Source organism: Malaya genurostris, chromosome 2, assembly GCF_030247185.1.
Source record: "Malaya genurostris strain Urasoe2022 chromosome 2, Malgen_1.1, whole genome shotgun sequence".
Taxonomy (NCBI): Eukaryota; Metazoa; Arthropoda; class Insecta; order Diptera; family Culicidae; genus Malaya; species Malaya genurostris.
Window position 1 is genome coordinate 319018463 of NC_080571.1, and position 23830 is coordinate 319042292.

Below are 23830 nucleotides of genomic sequence, written 5' to 3' on the forward strand. Positions count from 1 at the left end.
TTCTCTCTCTCTCTCTCTCTCTCTCTCTCTCTCTCTCTCTCTCTCTCTCTCTCTCTCTCTATCTCTCTATCTGTAAGCGTGTGTATGTGGGGATGTAACGTTTTTTTGCACTAACTTTTCTCTGAGATACAATTACAAAATTCCTTAATATTATTTGGATCCGACTTCCGGTTCTGGAGTTATTGGGTAAAAAGTGCAGCAAAATAAAATATGTCTTCTAACTTTTCTCATAGATGGCTTGACCGATTTTCACAAACTCAGGTTCTAATAAAAGGTCCTTTCGTCCTATACGTAATTCCTGAATTTCACTCGGATCCGGAAGTATAGGGTAAAGTGTGTTAAAAATTTTATACCATCACTGAAAAGGCCGAAAAACCGTGAAAAATTTTCTAAAAGACCTCAAATCTTCTCCAATTGATAGTTTTTATCAGTAGACGGTCAAACAAGCCGATTTCGGTTATTTTTTAAGAATCAAAGATAGTTATTTTGAGGAATACCACAGTATTATATATGATAGTGTGATTCATATGAGAAAGGCATCATTACACCAAAAGCAAAGTCTTGGCATTTCATTCCTTTTGTGGAATTTGGCCTTTCTGTTTCAACAGACTTCGCAGTCGATTCTTAGTGTACAAAATCATTGCATGGCTAGTACTATGGATCCTACTGACACTACGAATCCTTCCAGGTCGGGGCTCGAACATATGACAACTGACTTGTAAGACCAGCGTCCTATGCATTGAACCGCCAACCCGGGACAACCACTAGGTGGATTAAAACAGATTTTTACCCATTAATTTATGCTAGGTGCACATAACCAATTTCATTTGATTTTACGTTTCGTCTTAGACTCATCAGTGTGTAGCGCACTGATAATTCTTTTTCTTTGCGACCAGAAATATGGTCGGCAATTTAAGATAATCATAAATAATTCAAAAATTTAGTTTCCTCAAATTTTTGGAAACAATGAGGAAACTCATCACGCTTGCTTGCCTTTCTCGTACCCGAGACGACGGTTTTAAGTATTCGTCAGGTACTATCCCAAGTAACAATTCGAATGCCTTATGGTTTTTATTATAATTTATAGGAGTTTTGTTATTGATTTTTCAATCACTACCTGTTTTATGACAACTATAATAAGTGTCTCTTTTGACAAGTAATATCATAGTTTGTAAAGCTTCTATAAAACCCTTTACCTAGACTAACAACTGGATTAAAAATAAATCAATTTGTACTAGAATAAAACCATGCAAACGCTCTTAATATTGCTTCAAAAATTTTTCTTTAAAACATTATTGTCAGATAAATTCTTTCATAAATCTAGTTGTGTGTGTGTGCGTTGTAATTTAATGGCAGTTTCACTCAGAGCAAATTTGAGGGTTCTAAAGTACATTTATGACATTCTTGTTGTGGGCTATTTGATTCATTGCTTCTTAGATTAAGTGTAATTTGCATTAAAGAAAATTTCATGGCCTCCATTATGATGTTCTTTACCGTAGCCTTTATTGACATCAAATAAACTTCGAAATTCAAAAACGAGGAAGTATGATGGACTTATATAATTCATGTTCAGAGCGTATGCACAAGTTTTATCGCTACGAAATAGTTTTATACAAAAAGACGATGAATCACAGAAAATAATTTTCATAAATCATGGAGACTTTTGCAAAAACCGTATTTATTTCAAGGCGATTAGTTATAATTCTTATTTTTATCCATACATTCACGATAAAAATAAAAGCGCATGAATTTTTTACTTTCGGTTAAAGCCTCAAACTTGTAAATAAAATCCAATGAATTCTTACTGATTGCATTCAAAGAAGACATGACACTCATATAGTCAAGAAAAATATTATCAAAACGACAGTTTATTCATAGCGGAATTCATTCCATCCAAATAAATTTAATGTTGATCGTAAAGCTGGTTTCAAAATTTTCTTGAATTTGAAGTTTTACCGCAGCTTTATGCTGATTCTTCACTTTGCTTTATAAACCTAATGAAGAATGGTCCACTTGGCAGAAACATGCTCTTATAGAGGTTTTCAGTAGGCTTTTGTGGAGTTTAAAGTTTTAATGCAAGATTTATTATGTAGCATTGAAGATAGCTACAAGTATTTATCAATATTAAAAATGTTACTTGGGATCAGTCCCGATGTTTAACCAAATACAAATTATAATACGGAATACTTCGACAAATTTTCAAGGACACATTTTGCATCGTGCGGTACAATGTCATGATACACTGTCAGAGTGACAATGTACTTTAACGAGTTTTCTATAAAACTAGCAACACTGAAGGGTAAGAACAAGTTCACCATAGTTACTGTTTTTTATAGTGAAAAATAAATAAACAAACAGTTTTTATCTGATAATCAAGATCACAAGCGAAATGTAAGTTAAACAATAATCTAGAATGGTTAAGCCACCATGAATATACTACTAGCTGTATTGATATTTCTAGATTCGTGGGTGTTTGTGTTCATGTTTCATCTTTTGTGCTAGTGCCGGTGATATTTAGACTGATTGTTGCAGTTTAATACAGCAACGATAAACATAAACAACACCGTAGCAACTAGCATGAAGCGTTGCCAGAAACGATTTCCTTCCACATTTTCGATCTATCGCAATGAAAGGGAGTAATTTGCTAGGCTTACTTGTTCAGGCTGTGAACCAAACATTGGCGGTTCGTTTGTATGGGACTTAGGGGTATTATTATTCGTATTTCGTTTAACTGGGCGAGTAAGGAGTGTAACGAAAATAAACTATCCACATATGATTGAGTTGTACGCATGTTTTGTGATAGTTTTTTATGCTCAGATCACAGAATACTGTGCGTTTGGCTGTCAGCTTTCGTTTGTTTACTTGTTTGCGTGGTAGAAATTTTGCGTTTTCAAAATGTCGCGTGTTGAAAAAAACAGTGAAAATTAAGGTTCTGGACACATGGCTAAGTGAGAAGGGTATTACTATGCGAAAATTTGCGAAGCGGTTTGGAATTTATCATGCCAGTGTTAAAACCATCATTAATAAGTTTGGGGAACACTATTCTTCAGATGAGCTACCAGAAAACCCGGTTCTTCCAACCCGAAACTGGACCAGAAAGTGGTATCGCTAATCATGAAGAACAAATCAATGTCAAAACGTGATTTGGCCAAAAAAGCAGGAACGAGTTTCGGAATGATCCAGCGTATCAAGAGGCGAAATCACCTGAAGACCTACAAGAAGCAGATAATCTCGAAACAAAGTGTAGAACAGAAGATGCGATCAGCAACAAGGGCCCGGAAATTAAATTCGCGTCATTTGCAGTGTCCGGATGCATGCGTTTTGATGGACGATGAGACTTATGTAAAGGACCTTCCAGGTCCACAGTACTTTACTGTTGTCGTTGGGGAGGATGTGAGTGATGCGGACAGGTCGATTCAAGTGGAGAAATTCGGTCGAAAGGTACTAGTATGGAAAGCAATATGTTCCTGTGGTTTGAAGGCAACCATTTTTTACACCAACGGAACTATCAATGCAGAAATCTATCGATCTAAGTGTCTCCAGAAGAGATTGCTGCCTTTATATAAGAAGCATAGTACACCTCCAATGTTTTGGCCGGAATTAGCGTCGGCTCACTATGCCAAAACCACTCTCAATTCGCGGAAAAGGGTATAAATTTCGTAGATAAAAATATCAATCCACCAAATTGCCCTCAGCTTCGACCCATCGAACGTTATTGGGCAATCGTGAAGAGGGTCTTCAAGAAGACTGGTAAGGCAGCTGGGAACATGCCGGAGTTCAAAAATATTTGGGCTCAAGCGTCCAAATAATGCGATGCAACACTTGTCCGGAACTTGATGAAATACGTTCGATCTGAAGTTCGAAATATCGTGATGGAATAACTTAAATTTCATCCGGTTTTCATTATGTTCAAGTTTACCATCGTACAAGAAAGGATCAATTTTTAGTTTGTATAAAATATCGTTTGTTATCATAATTTGAAAGTAAAATTTGTGAATAGCTCATTTTCGATACGCTACTTAATGGTTGACTTAATTTCATCGAAAATTCTTCTCTGTAATGTACAGGATGATAATACTCACAACGTTCAAATTAAAATTGTGGATATTCTCGAACTGTTGAGCAAGCTTTTGATCTTTTTCACCGTTCGTAAATAGAGTTACCACCTGGAATGCATCCCACTGCCACAGTAATTTTGAAAAAAAAAAGATCTTTCAGATTTTTATACCGCAAATATCATAAAATCTTTGTGGTGTAATACCCGATGCTGGAGTATTCATTGCACCATATTATTCACACTTTGGTGCAGGTTTTCTACTAGGGAATCGAATTACCCGAAGATCTACGATGCTTAGGAGATCCGCATGATTTTGTCTGAGTGCGCCAATTATGGTCTCCTCCGAACCAATTTTTCATCCGATGGATAATCGGACAGGTGGAAACATTTAGCTCTCGAATTATGAGTTCTGATTTCTCAACAGATCGGTTGTTTTCTATCGATCACTCATAGTAACATTGACCGAATATTCCAATTCATTCGAGAAGAAATGAATAACCCAAAAGAGAACCAGGTATGTTGTACTTCGTTCTAATAAATTAACTCAAAACATACAGACAAAGACATTTTCAGATTTTTTTTTGTTTGTAAATCAACGCCTCCATTTTAGAAGCGACTAGCTGTAGCAAACTATAAAATATAAGGTAATTTACAATAGTACAATGACGACTCATTTGATAGCATTTTCCACCTTATAAAATTTCAATATTCCCACTGTGGTTGTCATATTTGTCACTCGTTACTCAACTACAAGAGCAATGACAAAAGAAATCAGTTTTTATGTTTTATCATATAACTTTTTTTTTAATAACTATTTATTGGAATATGAGCTGAAATTAAATTATTAAAATTTAAATTGGGTGTTCAGCCATAAGTGGTGACTTTTCAGCCCTATTATATATATGATTTGGTTATTACGATGAGGACATTATTTGCTTCCGCAATTCTGAGATTTTTGTGTAGGGAAAATTCTAAACCTACTTGTATTGTGTAATGGGGAAAAGAAACTTATATACTAATTTACTAACTAATACAGAGAGCGAATCGATTCAATTGAAAATTGCATCGATTTTTGTCGGAATTTGCTTATAATATTATGTGACATTACATCTAATGGTTCTATATTTGTGAGTCTGTGTAACTCATTTGTACTAAACCAGGGAGGACGCTTCAAAATCATTTTCAGAATTTTATTCTGAATCCTTTGAACCGTTTTCTTTCTGGTGGAACAACAACTTGACCAAATCGGTACTGCATAAAGCATGGCTGGTCTGAAAATTTGTTTATAAATTAACAATTTGTTTTTTATACAGAGCTTAGAATTTCTGTTTATAAGAGGATATAAACATTTAATATATTTATTACACTTTGCCTGGATGATGTTCAATGTGATCCTTGAAGGTGAGTTTTTTGTCATACGTTAAACCTAAGTATTTACCTTGATCAGACCATGTCAATTCCAAGCCATTCAATTTGAGAATGTGATTATTGTTTGGTTTAAGAAAAGAAGCTCTTGGCTTGTGAGGAAAGATAATAAATTGCGTTTTTGCTGCATTTGGTTTAATTTTCCATTTTGACAGATAATCACTGAAAATATTTAAACTTCTTTGTAGGCGACGGCAGATCACTCTTAGATTTCTACCTGTGGCTAACAGACTTGTGTCGTCACAGAATAGAGATTTCTGACAACCAACGGGTAGATTTGGAAGATCAGAGGTGAACATATTATACAAGATTGGAGCTACGCTCGAACCCTGCGGAACACCGGCTCGTAAGGGTAGCAATTCAGATTTACAATTCTGATAGCTAACCTGAAGAGTACGATCAATTAAATAATTTTGAATTTTCATATATCTTTATCGGACGAACGATAGGAACGAAAATATATTAATTATTGCGTGTAGTTTGTGGATGCTTGCTTGTGATATGAAGATATACGGGTATGATTAAAAATACAACTACTAGAAATATAAAAAAGACGCTCGAGTCCTGTCTCTGAAAAGAATTTTTTTTTTCTAGCCGTCTTTCGTTAGTTATTGATTATAAGTTGAGCCGAGTTAATGATTACTTAACGATATAACGTTTTAAATCAAACGAATCTTCTGGAGTCATCGGTCGCACTGCGGCCTGGCAGATTTTTTCTAAGTCCGGCAGCCACGGACAAAGTGACCCTCGATCCTCGTTAAATGGAAATGGAAGCTCATCTCGTCCTAGAAAAAGAGTGACAACGAGATCCAATAGCAATAAAAAAAAACAAAATGTAAGCCAATCAGCCACGTAAAACTTGTACGCGAAAATGCCTGAATAAAAACTTTTATTAAAATAGAAAAAATATCGCTGAGGTCGTTCATGAAGAGTACAAATAATAGTGACCCTAAATGACTGATATTGCGTGATATTGAAACTATTACATGGGTAACGTAGCCTAGATCGTCCGGCATGGAATGCTGGAAACCACCACCCTTGGCCAGCGTAGTCCATGAAGAGGAAAATATAGGCTTTTCGTCTCAAGTTTGTAATGTTGTTCAAGATATCATGGGTGAGAAACCAACCGAATAAATAAAATGAGCACCCAAAACGTCGAATTGATGAGCCATCTGCCGTATAGTCCCGATTTGGCACCTAACGACTTCTATTTGTTCTCTTTCGTGAAGAATAAACTGCGTGGAGAGCGATTCAATACTCCTGAAGAAGCTGTTGAAGGGTTAAAAAACCGTTCCGATCAAATATAATACTGTTTTCATTTTTAGGCTAAATACTGGAATAATTAGTACAGCCATTGCAATGGCAAAACTCTACTTGGGCAGCTCTGCAAGTAATAATTCAGTTTAATTTCTTGATAACTGAACTCGTTTTTTAAACAATGAAGAGTCCCCGTTCAATCGACCTAGTTCAAACAGATCGAAGACACATCTACTCATACTAGCCACTAACGAGAAGCCAAACTGATTACATTTAAAATCATCTTCTTCATTGCCATTAGCTTTATTTTCGGATCACATCACAATCATTATTGTCCACTCTTCACAACCGTTTGAAGAACTTTAAGTTCTTGTGATTCAGCACGAAAATTATTGTGAAGCATCTAGAAACGAACATTTAAACTTTTTCACTCTTTAAAGGTAATTTTATTTTAAATCAGCTGGTTCATGGTTTTGAACTTGCATTTTATTACACGCGAAAATTGACAAGTAAAGCTCAAAAACAACTGCGTCGCAGTAATCAGCCTCATCAAAGTAAGCTCGATGTTTACAAACTTCGTCAACTTCCTCACCACAGAAGCATAACACATTCTTTAACATTCACTTGCTTACCTCATAACCACAAGTCGTACCACTATCGACTGGATAAGTCCGGTAGTCGTTGCGTTGACCTCGCTTGTAGATCCCGTTCCCATTTCGCCATCTTGGTACGCTTGTTCCTGTCGAGACACTGCAAACACAAACGGCTACCAGCAGGAGCAAAGACCTCACAAAACCTGCTCTTCTGATCATTATCACCATCCAGCACTGAAGTGAACAGGATCACCGTCACAAGCCCGGATTTCTGATCGACACTGAGATTGTTATCAGCACTCGCGACCAAGTGACTCGTTCAACCGGTCGAACGATGACACTATTCTCTGGTGTTCTAATCAAACAAAACCACTCAGCATAGATTGATTATAATGATCGCAAGTGGCCACCGAGAATATGGCAACTTTTTCAACAAACACTACGAGAGAATTCAGCGTTAGACACAAACAAATAAACAAACGAAAAGACTCGATCAGCGATCCGTGCGTCCGTTCGTCCGTTCAGTGCAAGCCCCCGTTGAAGACTGAATCGGAGCATCGGCACGCAGCTCGGTTTGTTCATTTTCTCTCAGCTCAGCTTAGCTCGGGATTAGCGGATCACATCACAGAGCTCGATTCATGCTGGATATGTACAGTGTTTGGTTTGATTCAATTCTTTTCTCTACCTACTCTTTCTTTAGCGGGAATCTCCAGCATAATATTCATTCATAAGACCGCACGCTGCCGTACGAGCATCGAAGCGGCGGATCATTGAACGCACTGTTGGTAATCTGCAAATTGTGAAACATAAATTGAATGCGTTCGGAAGTGATTCGAATGCCAGTAGATGATGACGGCGTGTGAAAGTGAGAAATGCCGGTAAATTGCTCAGTGAACTGAAGAATTAATAGTATCATTATAATTGATGAATGCGGAAGGCGAAATGTTTTGTTCGTTTTTTAGTGCAATGAGATGAGTACATGAATATATCTCGACTGTTCTGATTTTAAAGCTTAAAACAGGAATCCAAAACTCTAGACAAATGAATTTACAACTTTTTAATAATAGAAAATTTGTAATAAACACACTTAGGTTTTATATTTGACAGTACTTGTTTCGGGTTTTGCTATGGCTAATCAAATTCGATTGGACTTGAAAAGAAATATAAATGTACAACAAAATTAGCATTTGAGGGTCAAAACGCTGATTACACTACTGCAAATAAATCAACCTGTGTATAAACAACGGATTTTTGTAGATTTTTCTAATGACCGCCACCCTCTCGTTAAAAGGTCTTGGTTTATTTTAGTCTTACTTTATAAATTAAAAAAAATGTCCAATTATCCGATATTTAGTAACCAAATCAGATTAAGATGAAGAAGCTTCCGTGTACAACAATAATGCTCAAATTAACTCAAAATTACATGGATTTAAAATGAAGGATCGTAGATTTAAAAATCCTGTATTGAGAATTGAGACCTCGTACCAATAGTTCGATAGTGTTTGAAGTTCATTTACCTTCGGGTACTTTCAAAAGCGAACTATCTACTCTAAGTTCACTTCCGTAAAACATGAACTACTATCGAACTGGTGCTGACAATTGTGTTTTAAAGTAATATCTCAAAAAAAGAAATTATTGAGATATATTAGTTACACTGACCGTGCACTGTCTGAGCATATAAGGTATTCGGTTGATTCGAATTGCCTTTCGAGTTGCGTTGCATTACATTCACAGTAGCTTAGTTGGCTGAACGATTTCCCAAGTTTGGGGATGATAGAGGATTCAAATCTTGCCTTCAGGATTTTTTGAGAAAACTCTTTTTTAACTCTTTTTTTAAATTTTCTACAAGTACAGTGATGTCAAAAGTAGTTTTTTTTTGGTAAAACTATTTCACATATGAGAAAATGTTTTGTAGATTCAAATTCTGTCTCTGGAGTATACAAGATTTTATTTTTGAAAATTAACTCATCAACTTTCTTTCAATCTATTTTTGATAGGGGTTGGTTCTTTCAATCTATTTTTGATAGGGGTAATGATGATCTAAATAGAATTCACAATGCTTCAATTTATTTTCTGCTAGTTGACTATTGTACCCTTCACAGGATATGGAACAAAACGCAATGTGAATACTTCACCTGCTTAACGAAAGATATACTACTCATCCCACTCATCCATGAGTGATTTAAACTGTTATAAAGTTTAGGATTAGTTCTGAGCAGGTGATATGACCAGAGAATAGACATAAAAAACTAATTGAAAATAGCTCAGTTTATCGCAAAAGAGAATTGATACGAACTCTTGATTTGTGACTCCTCTTTTGCATCTCAAACTTTATGTTTATCATTTAGGATTTTAATTTTCTCGGCGTTTCGTCATGGACTCGTTAGTGCATAACAGTTTTCGTTGAAATGTTATGCCATCTACAAGTCTTACATAATTCATTATTTTTGCTATTTGAATACTCTCATAATTCATGATATTCCCAGAAAGTTGATTGAAAACCGCCGGGCAGCACCCCTTACCCATATCCAGGCTCTTTTCAAGGTGCTTATACTTAAGAGTACTACCGATTTGCTAAATTAGAGGGGATCTCAAAATATTAGCACTCTTATATACATTAGAGTGAAACAAACGACATGTTTTGTCGGATACGTCACTTATACCGTCATATCTCCCGAACCAAAAGTCACAGCCTTTTGATATTTGAACATGATCAAAGACCCAGTAGTAGCAATCAAATGAGCTTTAGCTTATAAAAAATGGTTTAGCCATCTTCGAAAAAATTGCACGGTAAAAAAATTCGTTCAAGGATGCACATACATACACACAGACATTTTCCGATCTCGTCGAGCTGAGTCGATTGGTATGGGCCTTCGAGTCTCCGTTCTAAGTTCGGCTTTACCATCAATTCTAATACCTTTCTATAGAGTAAGGCAAAAATGATTCATCATCAATTTACGCTTCTAAATCTTCAATTTATAAATGACTATCATTTTAAATTTTAAAAATCGAACTTTTTCATTTTCAAAACCGCACTTGAAAAGCCCTTCATAACGAAATACAAATGCCAGGAACAATTGGGCGACAGTGTTGTACGCCTAAAATGATCTTTTGCACAGCACCGAGCAGTCCTAGTAAGGGGTGCAGCTCACAGCCGGTAGTTTCTCACACATTTGATCGTTACGTCAAAACGAAATGACAGATTGATGCGGCAAAATGCAAAGTATTGAGTTTCCAGATGACATGCAAATGAGTTGAGATAGTTCGAATTTTTTCGTTTATGTTGAAACTGTGAGGGTTAAACAATAATTTTAAACAGTGATCTATACTAAAACAAGCTGTGGCGGATAACGTATGATATGCTATGACATTTTGGCTAAACTGAATATACTGATTCGGTACCGACTGAAGGAAGATGATGTAAACAAGCTTCTATGGCACAATTCTCCGCTTGTACTTGACACTGACACTCTTGCTCTTTTTAGTATATGTTTTTACTGGTTTTTATTTTAATTGTCTCACACTCAGAAAAGAATTAAATGTATACTGCACTACCGCTTTTGTTCAATTGAAGATCATGTTCCTTCTCTAGTTTGGGGTGCAATTGCTCTATTAATAAAACAATGAATTTTCTCATGAAACCGAGATCGATAGAGCAATTCCAGAAATTGTAACCCAATCATTAGACTAGTCTGGCAAACTATTTATATTTAACGGACGGAAAGAAAAATGCGAACCATTGTTGATGTTCAAAAAAGGACGAATATGTAAAGGAAACAAAGATTCAGCATAACAAAATTTAGCGAAAATATAAAAAAAAATAAACGCAAACGTCTCTTTAATTTTTTTTATTAATTCCATTCTATGCGAATTCCTGAACCAACACTTTGTATTTGTGCAATTGGAGTCTTCTTAAAAATAGTTACAGCCTAAAAAATGTATAAAAATTCGATACTCATTTGAAACATTTGATAATTTTCTACTCATCTATATTCAACGTTTACGCAGAGAGAACGGACAACGGAAACAAAAGAAATGTTGTTAGCGTCTACCGCATGTGGCATTTTGCACACCCCAATGCATGCGTTGACATTGTGTGCGTGCGAAAGAATAAGGAAAAACTCATTTATTCTTATAACTCGCACGAAATCTTTCGATAAAAACGTGCTTAATCCACCTATCAGTGAGATGATACCTTTTTTATAAATCCGCATGTGTTTTTTTCATGAATATTCTTCGGTTTTCATGACATTATTTTAATGACCGTCGTTTTAAGCTGCAATTTGACATTTTAATCACTCATTACTCTATCTAAAAAGGTTACAATCAATTAAACTTTTCATGATATGTCGAAGTGAGTTCCACTTTAGAATTTACGGTAATTTAAGGTACTTCCAGAGCCGGTATTCAGGAACCAGCATAAACCAAACCGATTCGTATGGCCATATGACGAATAAATTGCAATAGTTTTGAGTCCAACTTTCAAGCTTTTCGGGATTATCATCTTCTATATCGGTTTGAATTTTAAAAATTCATCCTCCTGTAATTCCAGAATCGGAAGTCAGCATTGAATAAAATTAATTAATTTTGTGACTATAAGTTTATTTTAGTTTGAATTTTTTTCTGAAATTCGATTTGGCTTTATTTGAGAAAACGATTGAGCTTTGCGAAACGATTCGATACTAGAGCCGGAATTCGAAAATCGGTGTAGCCGAAGTCAGACAAATTCACCTGATTAGTTTACATTTGTTTCAATATGTTTAAAAATCAGTATAGACATCTTTGAGAAATCGTAGTACGAGTTAAATTGTTGGGTGCCTTCCGAATCGAAAACTGAATACCACTAAAACTGAAATAAGTTTATTTGGTTGTCGACTATTCAAATCAGCAAATCTTAGATGATTCTTAGATATCATTTTAATCTTAGATCGGTTCAGCCATCTACGAGGAAAATAAGTTACACAATTTTAATTTCGTTTCACATATCATCCTGTAGTTCCGGAACCAGAAGTCGGATCCAAACATAATTCAGGAACCTTGTTTAGGAGCATACGAATTTTCATATGAATCTGAGTTTGTAGAAAACGGTGGAGTCATCTTCGAAAATAAGGTAAAAAATTGAGTGAAATTATTTGTCACATACGCATTTGCTGATCTCGACGAACTGATTCAAATGGTATATGGGTGTTTTGTTCTTCCAGCATTTATTGCTGTAAGCAGTTTAAATCAATATAATTATGAAATTGTTCAGAATTCGGAAGTACTGCCATCTTTCCAATATGTCATATTCGAACGATTATGTTGCCAAAAACGAACCGTGCTAAAATTGGTCCGAGGCAAAATGTCATGAAAAATAATGCTGTTCACAGTCTTTTTGGTACTTAGAAACTATTGTATGTAACAGTATAAAAAATCGTGTTTTACGTTGCTCCCAAGCCTTTCTTTGCCATACAGCGCTTAGAACTTCTACTGCTGGAATATGGGGGAAAAGTCGCTTACACAAAAAATTCGATATCTCCGTTAAAAATGGACGGATTTTAACAATCTATGGCTTGTTGGATAGCTATTACCGTGCGGAATCTAAGTCTGAAAACATATTCTGTTTTCAAGGCGAATTGTGACAGATACTGTCAAAAAACTAAAAATTTTGACACAAAACTTCGTATAACTCAAAAAGTAAACATCCGATCTCAAAACCATTCAATAGCGTTCTGGGTGACGGGGAGACCTTTCATTTGCGACTAGTTTGATCAAAATCGGTCCAGCCATCTCTGAGATCTCGACCTCTTAGTTGACAACACACACACACACACACACACACACAGACATTTGCTCAGTTCGTCGAGCTGAATCGATTGGTATAAGACATTCGGCCCTCCGGGCCTCGGAAAATTTTTCGAACTATCACTGGTTGCTATGGATAAGGGTAATTGCATAGAAGCTCTCTATACTGACTTCAGCAAAGCATTGGATCGCATTGATATCCCTATGTTATTATTTAAACTACAAAAAACAGGAACTGGTCTTGAACTACTCAAATGGCTTGAGTCGTATCTGACTGATCGTCAGCAAATGGTTCGATTTGAAGGGAGGATATCCAACCATGTCCTAGTAACCTCAGGAGTTCCACAAGGTTCTCATCTAGGCCCTCTCTTATTAATTTTATTTGTAAACGATATATTATATATATATATATATATATATATATATATATATATATATATATATATATATATATATATATATATATATATATATATATATATATATATATATATATATATATATATATATATATATATATATATATATATATATATATATATATATATATATATATATATATATATATATATATATATATATATATATACGGTATTTCAAGATGAAGTGCAAACGTTCCATGTCTGGTGTAACAAAAGCCTTTTGAAACTGAACGTCAATAAATGTAAAGTAATAGGTTTCAGTAGGAAACAAAACACGCCAGATATCACAATTAAATTAGGCGATCAAACAGTAGAAAGATATATCAGAATTAGAGATCTAGGAGTAATTTTAGATAAAAAGTTGACTTTCATCGATCACTATAATACGATAATAGGCAGAGCTAATAACATGCCTGCATTTATAAAACGCTTCGGCTATAATTTTTGCGATCGTTACAAGATTAAGACATTATATATTGCCTACGTAAGGTCTATACTTGAATATTGTAGCATTATTTGGTCCCCATTCTCAATCACTCACAAGGAACGTATCGAATCAGTTCAAAAGCAATTCCTATTAATTGCACTCCGTAAGTTAGGTTGGGCAAGATTTCCTCTGCCATCATACAAAGCTCGTTGCGTGCTCATTGACATCCACACACTAGAAGAGCGTCGAGAACAATTAATAGTTTCAATAATACATAACATCGTTACACATCGTGTTGATTCATCTGGACTTCTATCTAAACTTAATTTTTATATACCTTCCCGACAATTACGAAACCGAGCTATATTCTATATAAGTCATTATCGTACCAACTATGCTAAATTTGGCCCATAAATCAAATGATGTCAACTTATAATAAGCATTGCGGAGCAATTGACTTTACAATGACGACAGCCCAGCTTAAACAATATTTTAATTCAATACGACCTAGGTCCTAGAACATAATGCACATTAATGTTTATTTTAGAAAATATTACACGTGTTAAAATGTGAACAATACAATGTAATGGTCTACTATAGTTTGACGATAAATAAATAAATTTGGTATGTTGGGAGAAATGCAGACTGTACAATGTGAATCAAGCAGGTTGGGTGAATAGATCATTTTTCTATATCATTCGATCGTGATCCCTAACGGAGTAGCAAAAATTTTGCAATATCTTGTAAATTGATCTTCAACTATCCAGTTGAGTCGTCCTTAGAATGTTGATTGAGGACTTCATGGATTGATAATTTTATGGACTTGGAGCGAATATTTCGAATAATTCATACTTTATTGAGAATAAATCCCTAAAGCATCAGGAAACTCCTTCCAACGACTCATTCAAACGAATTCATCCCAAGCAAGATAGTTTCGCTGCATTCGCGCCGGCAAAGGAAAGAAAGCAACATAGCCAACAAACCAATCATTTCAAGTTGATCAGTTTAACATACACAAAGCCAAACTAGGCTGCCCAGACATTGAACTTGTCTCATCTCTTCGGAGACGGCAGAAAGAAACGTGACCAAACTAATTATCTGTCGATCACGAGCTAACTGGCACTGCCAGTCCGCGGTTAATGCAGACGAATGCCAGACGCACCGTCAGACACAGGCCGCCGTCTGTTGGTCGGACCGCCATATTAGAGCAGCAGGTAGGTTCGTTCTGTTAGGGTGAGTTGTATTTGGTTTGAGTTTTACTTCACCAAACGGTATCAAATGCCACTATCCGTCTGGAGTCCCATCCACTTTGAAATGTGCGTCACCCTAACGAGTCATGCTGCAAGAGATTTAACCGCATCGCTCGCCGCCACAAACCGCAGTGATCGTTTTCCAAAGCCTACCTAACAAAATGAGAACTAAACTTTCCCATTTCTCCGATCAGGGGGGAGGGGAGAAGGGTTTCTTATGCGATCAATGAAAGTGAAGGTCCGAATTGTTCTACTTTTGTCAGTCCCTTTTTTTTTGCTGCCTTTGGTCGACGGCGGTCGATTTGGTCGTTAGTTTCTCCGCAAAAGTGTCCGATGAAATCCGCTGCGATTCGATGGAGCCCACCAGAGAGAGAGAAACCTCATAGCAGGAAACGGTGATCGATGCGTTTTGCGAATGATTAATGATTTCCTTGCTTGGCAACTTTCTTTCTTCTGTGTTTGTTAGGCGATAATTTGGTTTTGGTTTCGGTTTATTCAACGATCAGTCTACGAGCGACCCGTTTTGTGGAAGCTGCTGCTGCTGCTGGAGGAATCTTGCGGGTGAACTTACCGCATCGCTGCCGAATTGTGCGAATCACGATTTGGTTTTGGGAAACACCCTAACTCGCAGGCAGGTGGGCTTCGTTACGGTTTGCTGGCTTGCGAATTACCAAATAGACAAATGAGTTGGTAAACCGGTGTGGCTTAGTGAATCTATTAAACAGATGATGGAAAATACGGGTATTGGGTATTTGGTTTTTGTTTCTCCGTTGAATCCATGTAGGAAATTATAGAATAACTGCTTTTTCCTGTTTCTCTTCTCGTCAACCAATGGTTAAGGATCTCTTTAGAAAACAACATCATATTAGTCAATCGTAGAGTACATTATCTAATAACATACTAGACGAAACTCGGTCAAAATCTACGGAATGTCAATAGCCGGGAGTGAACGACCTTATTCTCTTGTTATCCATCCTTTCGAATTGTTTCTCTGATGGTTCCTTCCTAGGTCTGATATGAAAAGCACACGGTGCATAACATAAAATTTGGACGTTTAATATGTATCAAATAATACTTGTAGTATCTTACTATTCTTAAAGCTTACATAGTGAAAAATATTTGATTAACACATGTGCGATAATCAGACCTATTTCGTGATCCAAACATTTTTAGTTCTAATACCAGTAGGGTAAAGTGTAATAATATGTGCTCTTAGGGAAATACTCAGATATTTCTAAATGTATTTATATATATTTTCTTCGCTAATGTGAGTATTTCATTGCAATAAGGCTGAGAAACATAATTTTGAATGACTCTGGTAGAAGTGAGGTAAATTGGTTCATAAAAAGATAGCTTTCAAAAAGACTACATTTTCAGGTTTTTTTCTCATTTGTCTTAGACATAATGCCCCAGCAGCCGTATAAAATTCCCCACAACAAAAGACATTATGCCCCAAAACAATGATGTTATATGGCCCCGAAAATGTCGATATAGAAGAAAAGGAAGGAAAAGGAAATATTATTTGCATAAGAAATTAATTGCATAATCAGGGGACGGGTATAGCGTGATGGGATAGTCGATGCCTTTCACGCAGCCCGCCTGGGTTCGATTCCCAACCCTGCACATAGGGTCAGAAAGATTTTCTGGTCCGAAGAGGCGAATGACCTAAGATGTTAAAGCCTCTATAATTGAAACAAAAAAAAAAATTGCATAATCAATTAATTACAAATGGAAACCAACATTTTTGAACCTCCCAAAGTTACATTTTGCCTTGAGAATCGTTTGACATTTTCATACGGAGCACATTACTGAATCGAAAGTGAGACATTTTGTCCATATAAAAATTGTTATGAAAAAAACTGATATATACCATATTGTTTTGAAAAACCTTGAATGCTTAAGTCGTTTTCGCTTGAGAAAATTGAAACTGACCCAGGGTAGTTTCATCAAACAAACACTTTTTCGCGGAACTGTGTTGATTTTGCACTTAGCAACGGGGGTTTGAGCAAACCTGATATAACAACCAGGTGCGAAACTGACTCCATTTTCAGTTCAACAACGTTAAAACTAGGATCGAAACTAGCTTCAAACAAACGGTTTTACAGCAGTTAGGGTGGAAACTGGGTTGGGTTTGGCATCAAGCAAAAACGACATTAAAAAACAGGCGTTTTTTTGCCGACAACGACACTTTTTACGAATTTCCTCTAATAACTGGTTTAAATTTCTTCTGGCATCAAGCAATTTTATTTAAGAAGTTACACTACTGTAGAATTTTCAAAAAATCGGAAATTTTTTTTTCATTGCAAAAGATCAGGAATGATATTAAAAATTATATTCCAAAAAATGAAATGCTGGAAAATTTTCTAGACGTCTTAATTTCGAGTTTTACCACGAGACTCCGACTATTAAACGACTTTAAACGCGTTTATCTCAGAACCACGTTTTTGAAGCTGGCCAGAAACATAAGTCAAGTAAATCTTGACCAATCGATTCCAAAATTTTGCTGAATATTCTCGATAGTTATCTCCACAGAGGTAGGGGTTTTTGAAATTTGTGAATATATTTTTTTATGAACAATTTTGTGATGAAAAAGTGCGGTTTTATTTTCAAAAGACTGCCATTTTACTGAAAATCAATAATTTAAAAACCCCTACGTACCTCTATGCACACTGTAATATAATATTAGAAAATCTTTTGTTTTTTGTTCCCGATCAAAATTTGCGGGAGTTTTTTGGAGGTTATAACCCCCCATATGGAAGATTTTTCAACATTAAGTTCCATGAACAATAAATACTTATTCTAGAAAAGTGCAAATAATTTGAATCATTTGCACTTTTCTAGAATAATCAACGAAATTTATACCCTTTTCCGCAAGCCAATTGAGAGTGGTTTTGGCATAGTGAGCCGACGCTAAATCCGGCCAAAACAGTGGAGATGTACTATGCTTCCTATATAAAGGCGGCAATCTCTTCTGGAGACACTCAGATCGATAGATTTCTGCATTTATAGTTCCGGTAGTGTAAAAAATGGTTGACTTCAAACCACAGGAACATATTGCTTGCCATACCAGTACCTTTCGACCGAGTTTCTCCACTTGAATCGACCTATCTGCATCGCTCAGATCCTCCCCAACGATGACAGTAAAGTATTGTGGAACTGGAAGGGTTTTTGAGTCCTCCTTTACATAAGTCTCATTGTCCATCAAAACGGATGCATCCGGACCCTGCAAAAGACGCGAATACAATTTCTGTGCCCTTGTTGCTGCTTGCTTCTTCTGTTTTACACTTTGTTCCGAGATTTTCTGCTTCTTGTAGGTCTTTAGGTAATTTCGCCTCTTGATACGCTGGACCATTCCGACACTCGTTCCTGCTTTTTTGGCCAAATCACGTTTTGAGATTGATTTGTTCTTCATGATTAGAGATAAACTTTCTGGTCCAGTTACGGGTTGGAAGAACCGGGTTTCCTGCCTCTTCCTGGTAGCTCATCCTAAGAATAATGTTCCCCAAACTTATTAATTATGTTTTTAACACTGGCATGATGAATTCCAAACCGCTTCGCCAATTTTCGCATAGTAATACCTTTCTCATTTAGCCATGTGTCCAGAACCTTAATTTTCACTTTCTTTTCAAGACGCGACATTTTGAAAACGCAGAATTTCAACCGCACAAACAAGTAAAGAATCGAAAGCTGACAGCCAAACGCACAGCATGCTGCGGTCTGAGCATAAAAAACCATCACAAATACATGCGTACAACACAAATGTATGTGGATTGCTTATTTTCGATACACTCATTATTTTAAATGACGACCTCGGTTTGTCTCGCATTGGAACATTACATTCCGTAGCTACTCTCATTCTAACAATTTCTAAACAAATTTTGAGCTCCTTCGTCATACCTGACTGTACAGTGAAAACCCAGACGCTTTAACTTTTCCAACCGGAAATATCTTAGGGCAACCGAAATGTCTAAGCCAAACGGAATTCAGACTTAGCCATTCAAAAGATCCGTGACCTTCTCAGACTAAAAAATATGAAGAAATCCTTTTGACAAATGAAGAATAAATAAAAACACTTTGTTGGACCAAGTGAGAATTGAGAGTTCTGGTAACTGAAAGCAGGAAAAGAGAAACTCCATGTGACCAATTGATTTTCACAGATGACCCACTATTTTCATGGGTACCTCGCTTCCTACATAAGAAAAATAAAAAAAAACGAAAGTTGCGAAAAGATGCTACTAAAGCAAACTACATGAAACTAACACAAAACTGTTTGTAGTGACAATAATTCGTAAATTAACTTGAAGGGATCATTCAGGATTTCATGGGTCAGTAGGATCGTTGCTTTACCAAGGAAAAGAAGGGATTTACGCGTCACATCGTGACGAGTGGTGGAAAGCGGTTTCATTTTTAGCACTAACCCGAACAGGAAGCAAAATGTTGTGAACTACCCGATCAGACTTATTATTTATATCAAGGAAAATCCTACTCCGTCCTCCCGATTCCTCCGATATGATGTCCTTTGATTATTATTTGCTCCAGTGGATGACAAGTAATCACAATAATTAACACCTCATCACAAAATGGATTATTTCGTGGATGAGTCTCAAGCGACGGAGACTTTTATTGTCGAACTGTACTAGAAACATGGGTTGGAAGTGCAGTTAGTGATTGGCAATATTTAATCAAATAAAAACAAATTTTCACGAAAACTCAGTTGCGCTTCCAAGTTATTCTGAAATGTTTCAGTAGGTGGCTAGAAAGTAAATTTATGTCGGAAAGCTCCGATAACAACCATAATGCTTAGTGGTCCGATCGGCAGTGAACTTGAAACCGGTTCTTCATTTCGCGATGTGATACAACTTCAATATTTGATTGTACAAACGCAATATTGCTGTAGGCGAAGGTGAAGGTGAAGGCATGCATAATAAATCATCACAGGTGGTGTGGCATAACGAAACGCAAGATGCACAGAAACGCGCGAATAATTCTGCATCTCGATAGGAATCGAACCGAGCAGTGCGAATTGGAAGCGGAAAAGAAAAGGAAAAGTACGTCCAGGCTTTGATTAAAGTAAAATGAAAGCGAAATTCGATTCAATTGTGAATGAAAATAACACAAAAAAGACTGTATTAATCCACCGGTCGGGAAGGTGATTACTTTCTCAAGTATTTGTTTAAATATTATAGTGTGCCTCATGTGATATGAAATTAAGAGCCTGATGACCACAATTCATTGAATATTCCGGGATCGGGAAATGGAGCCAAACCGTTGTAATTGAAGAGATTGTTAGGGAACACTCATAACTAGTAGTTTAACGAACATTTCAGAAGGAATTGTGGACTTATTTGGTACCGTAATTCATAAAGGAATCGACAATTTGACATACCTCAACCATAACCAAGTGAACATTCAGTAGCCGGTATCAGAGAGTCAAAAGATGTTTTATTCAAATATGAATTCTTGAAGTCAGCTCTCACTATGATGAACTGAGTAAAAATCCCTTGTAAAATTTTTTAAACGATTGCAATACGTTTCTGTATGATAAACATAAAAGCACGAATAGCAAAAAAAGTGAACTTTGCATTAAAACCTTATTAAGTTTGGTTGAAGGGGTGTGTGTGTGTGGCTGCAGTGAGCGGACGGCGATGAAATTTCAAACGAATCGATTATCACGCCCCGGTGGAGTTTCTGGGTATGCCAGGGTAGGTAAATTAGCGAGATATCGATCCTCTCTCTCTTACACTTACCGATGGCTTCCGTATTATATTAGCTGGAAAGTAAATCGAATTATAATTAATAGCTTAAAAGCTTTTTATAGCACGCAAAATGTTTTGAAAGAGGTTTAGTTTTATTTTTGATTAAAATCAATAAACAATCGTAAAAACTAAATAGAAAACTGTGTTAATTCTCCTTCATTATCGTTGATTGAAACAAGATCAGTTTTAGAATTTTTGATCACTACTTTCTGGATTTTCGGAACAGGAGCCCGAAATGGGTCTAACTAACAAGGCTTATACATTAGAACAGTTTTGAAGGTTTATTCAAGTTTTTGCATCATTTTATTGTCCATTACTAATCCATCTCGACCTACAGAGCAATGCCTGGTGTCTACTAGGAGTCGATTTTTCCTTCTTCTGACAGATCCAATCCATCAGGCCGTGTGGCATCTGGCAACAAAAAAAAAACAAGATCCACTGGGTTGCTACTTTCATGACGTAAAAGGAGAGAATTGCTGGAATTTTTCTTTGCCTTCTAAGACGACGGACTGTTTTGATCGGTGCTTTACGCCTCCCATTTAATTCAGTAGCAGCTCTGCTTCGGTCGGTATAGGGAGGCTTCGCGTCTTTAGATGTTGGTTCTGTCACATTTTTTGCTCAGTCAATGCCTGCATCCATGCAGAGTGGGTAGGTCCGATATTCGCTTTGTCATACACTCGATGAATAGTCAACTGCTCGGTTAGCAGTGTTCAGTATCGAGCCGACTTGCACTCAGTTCGATAATACATAATACAGTCAGACAAAATGTGCTCCGAAAGTCATAAAAACGAGTTATGACTTTCAGACTTTTTTTTTAATTTTTTTAAAATAACTATTTATTGGAACATGAGTTAAAATTAAATTATTAAGATTCAAATTGGGTGTTCAGTCACAAGTGGTGACTTTTCAGCCCTATTATATATATGATTTGGTTATTACCATGAGGACATTATTTGCTTCCGCAATTCTGAGATTTTTGTGTAGGGAAAATTCTAAACCTACTTGTATTGTGTGATGGGGAAAAGGAACTTATATACTAACTTACTAACTAATACAGAGAGCGAATCGATTCAATTGAAAATTGCATCGATTTTTGCCGGAATTTGCTTATAATATTATGTGACATTACATCTAATGGTTCTATATTTGTGAGTCTGTGTAACTCATTTGTACTAAACCAGGGAGGACGCTTCAAAATTATTTTCAGAATTTTATTCTGAATTCTTTGAAGCGTTTTCTTCCTGGTAGAACAACAACTTGACCAAATTGGTACTGCATAAAGCATGGCTGGTCTGAAAATTTGTTTATAAATTAATAATTTTTGTTTCAGGCAGAGCTTAGAATGTCTGTTTATAAGAGGATATAAACATTTAATATATTTAATACACTTTGCCTGGATTCCTTCAATGTGATCCTTGTAAGTGAGTTGACCTTCAGACTTAAGGATAATAAATGTATTCCATAAATTTGTTTAACGATAAAGAGGGAAAATTCATTAATATTTTGATTCCGATATCTGTAAATGTTTAAATGAATTTCGAATCTTACGTTTTATGACAGTCATTTTTGTAAATAATTGTCCTATAAAATAATTCAAAACTTGTTTTTTTTTCAACATTTCATGTACCAACTGTTAACAAACATTTTGAAGATACTTTCGGTATAAACAGATCCATACTGAAAACTGGTCACATCGTACAGGGTCCGCCATGTAACTTTATTTTTAAACATGCAATAGAACACAAACGGTTCATCCAATTTCAAAAATTATTTTTTCATATTAAAGTACAATCCTTCCGGTTAATTGTGGAATAAAATTTCATTCAAATGGCTGCCTCGGCTGGCCTTGCAGTACGCCATACGGTCGGTACAGTTTTTTAGTACATTTTCGATTGTATGCGGCTTTATTTCAGCTATGGCTGCACGAATGTTGTCCTTCAAGCACAGACTAACAGACAGGACACTCGAATTAGATTCTTCAATCATTTTAACGGTCATTTCGAATATTCCTTTAGTTGGAACAGTACTCGCATATGTCATGATGGCGCCACGTTACCCTATCAAAAACATCCTGTCTGTCATCTAGACTGTGTTTATTTTTTTCATTTACCAACAGAGTTGCCATTCATACAGAATTACAAGTAATGTATTGATTTGTATACGTCCATGCGAATTTCATGCAGGATACAGATTTAATACATATTGCAAAACTATCTGCAGAATTGTGCCTACTTCTCATCCTTCAACGCAATACAAAATCGAACCTGTCTTGTTACAATATTTACTTGCTTCTGGTCTGCCGCCACTTATTTTTGGGTGAAAATTACCAACACAATAAAAAATAGTCTAGATGAACAACTTTGAGAAATATAAATGGTTACCTTCTAACATCGCCAAAAAATTAAATATATTATCAACGTACCCAATAATTTATTGTGACGCTTCATTTTCAAATATTATTATGAAGTCAGGCATCCCTGCTAGCAGCTGATCGGGGTAGACATGGGGGAACCAACTAGCAAGAAAAAAACTTTTACATAACACAAGCGGTGTACCGATAGTAAATAGTTTGCGCAGTACAATATAGGTGGAACTAGTGCATCGCGAAAAATTATTTTTATAAGAATTTACTCATACTGTCATGTCTGTTAGAATGTGCTTCAAGGCTTGAATTGTCTCTGGCTTGTTCACATAACACTTATCTTTGACAGCCCCCCAAAGATAATAGTCTAACGGCGTCAAATCACAGCTCCGAGGCCAAACGACATGTGTGTGGCACGGAGCGACGTCTTGTTGGAACCAAATGGTGTCGAAGTCTTCCTCTTCAAGTAACGGGAAGAACCAATCGCTAATCATGGC

The 23830-nt window shown here is 36.2% G+C and overlaps 1 protein-coding gene across 2 annotated transcripts in view; it reads right to left on the reverse strand.

The window, feature by feature from the left end:
• The window catches only part of LOC131431253 (lysosomal alpha-mannosidase-like), a 13144-nt gene extending 5280 nt beyond the window's left edge, over nucleotides 1-7864 (reverse strand). For both annotated transcript variants that reach the window (XM_058596857.1, XM_058596856.1), the window contains exon 1: nucleotides 7372-7864. In XM_058596857.1, coding sequence (XP_058452840.1) covers nucleotides 7372-7560 — 189 coding nt within the window. In that variant the 5' untranslated portion in view covers nucleotides 7561-7864. The remainder of the gene's footprint in view (nucleotides 1-7371) is intronic.
• Between the last annotated feature and the right edge of the window lie 15966 nt (nucleotides 7865-23830).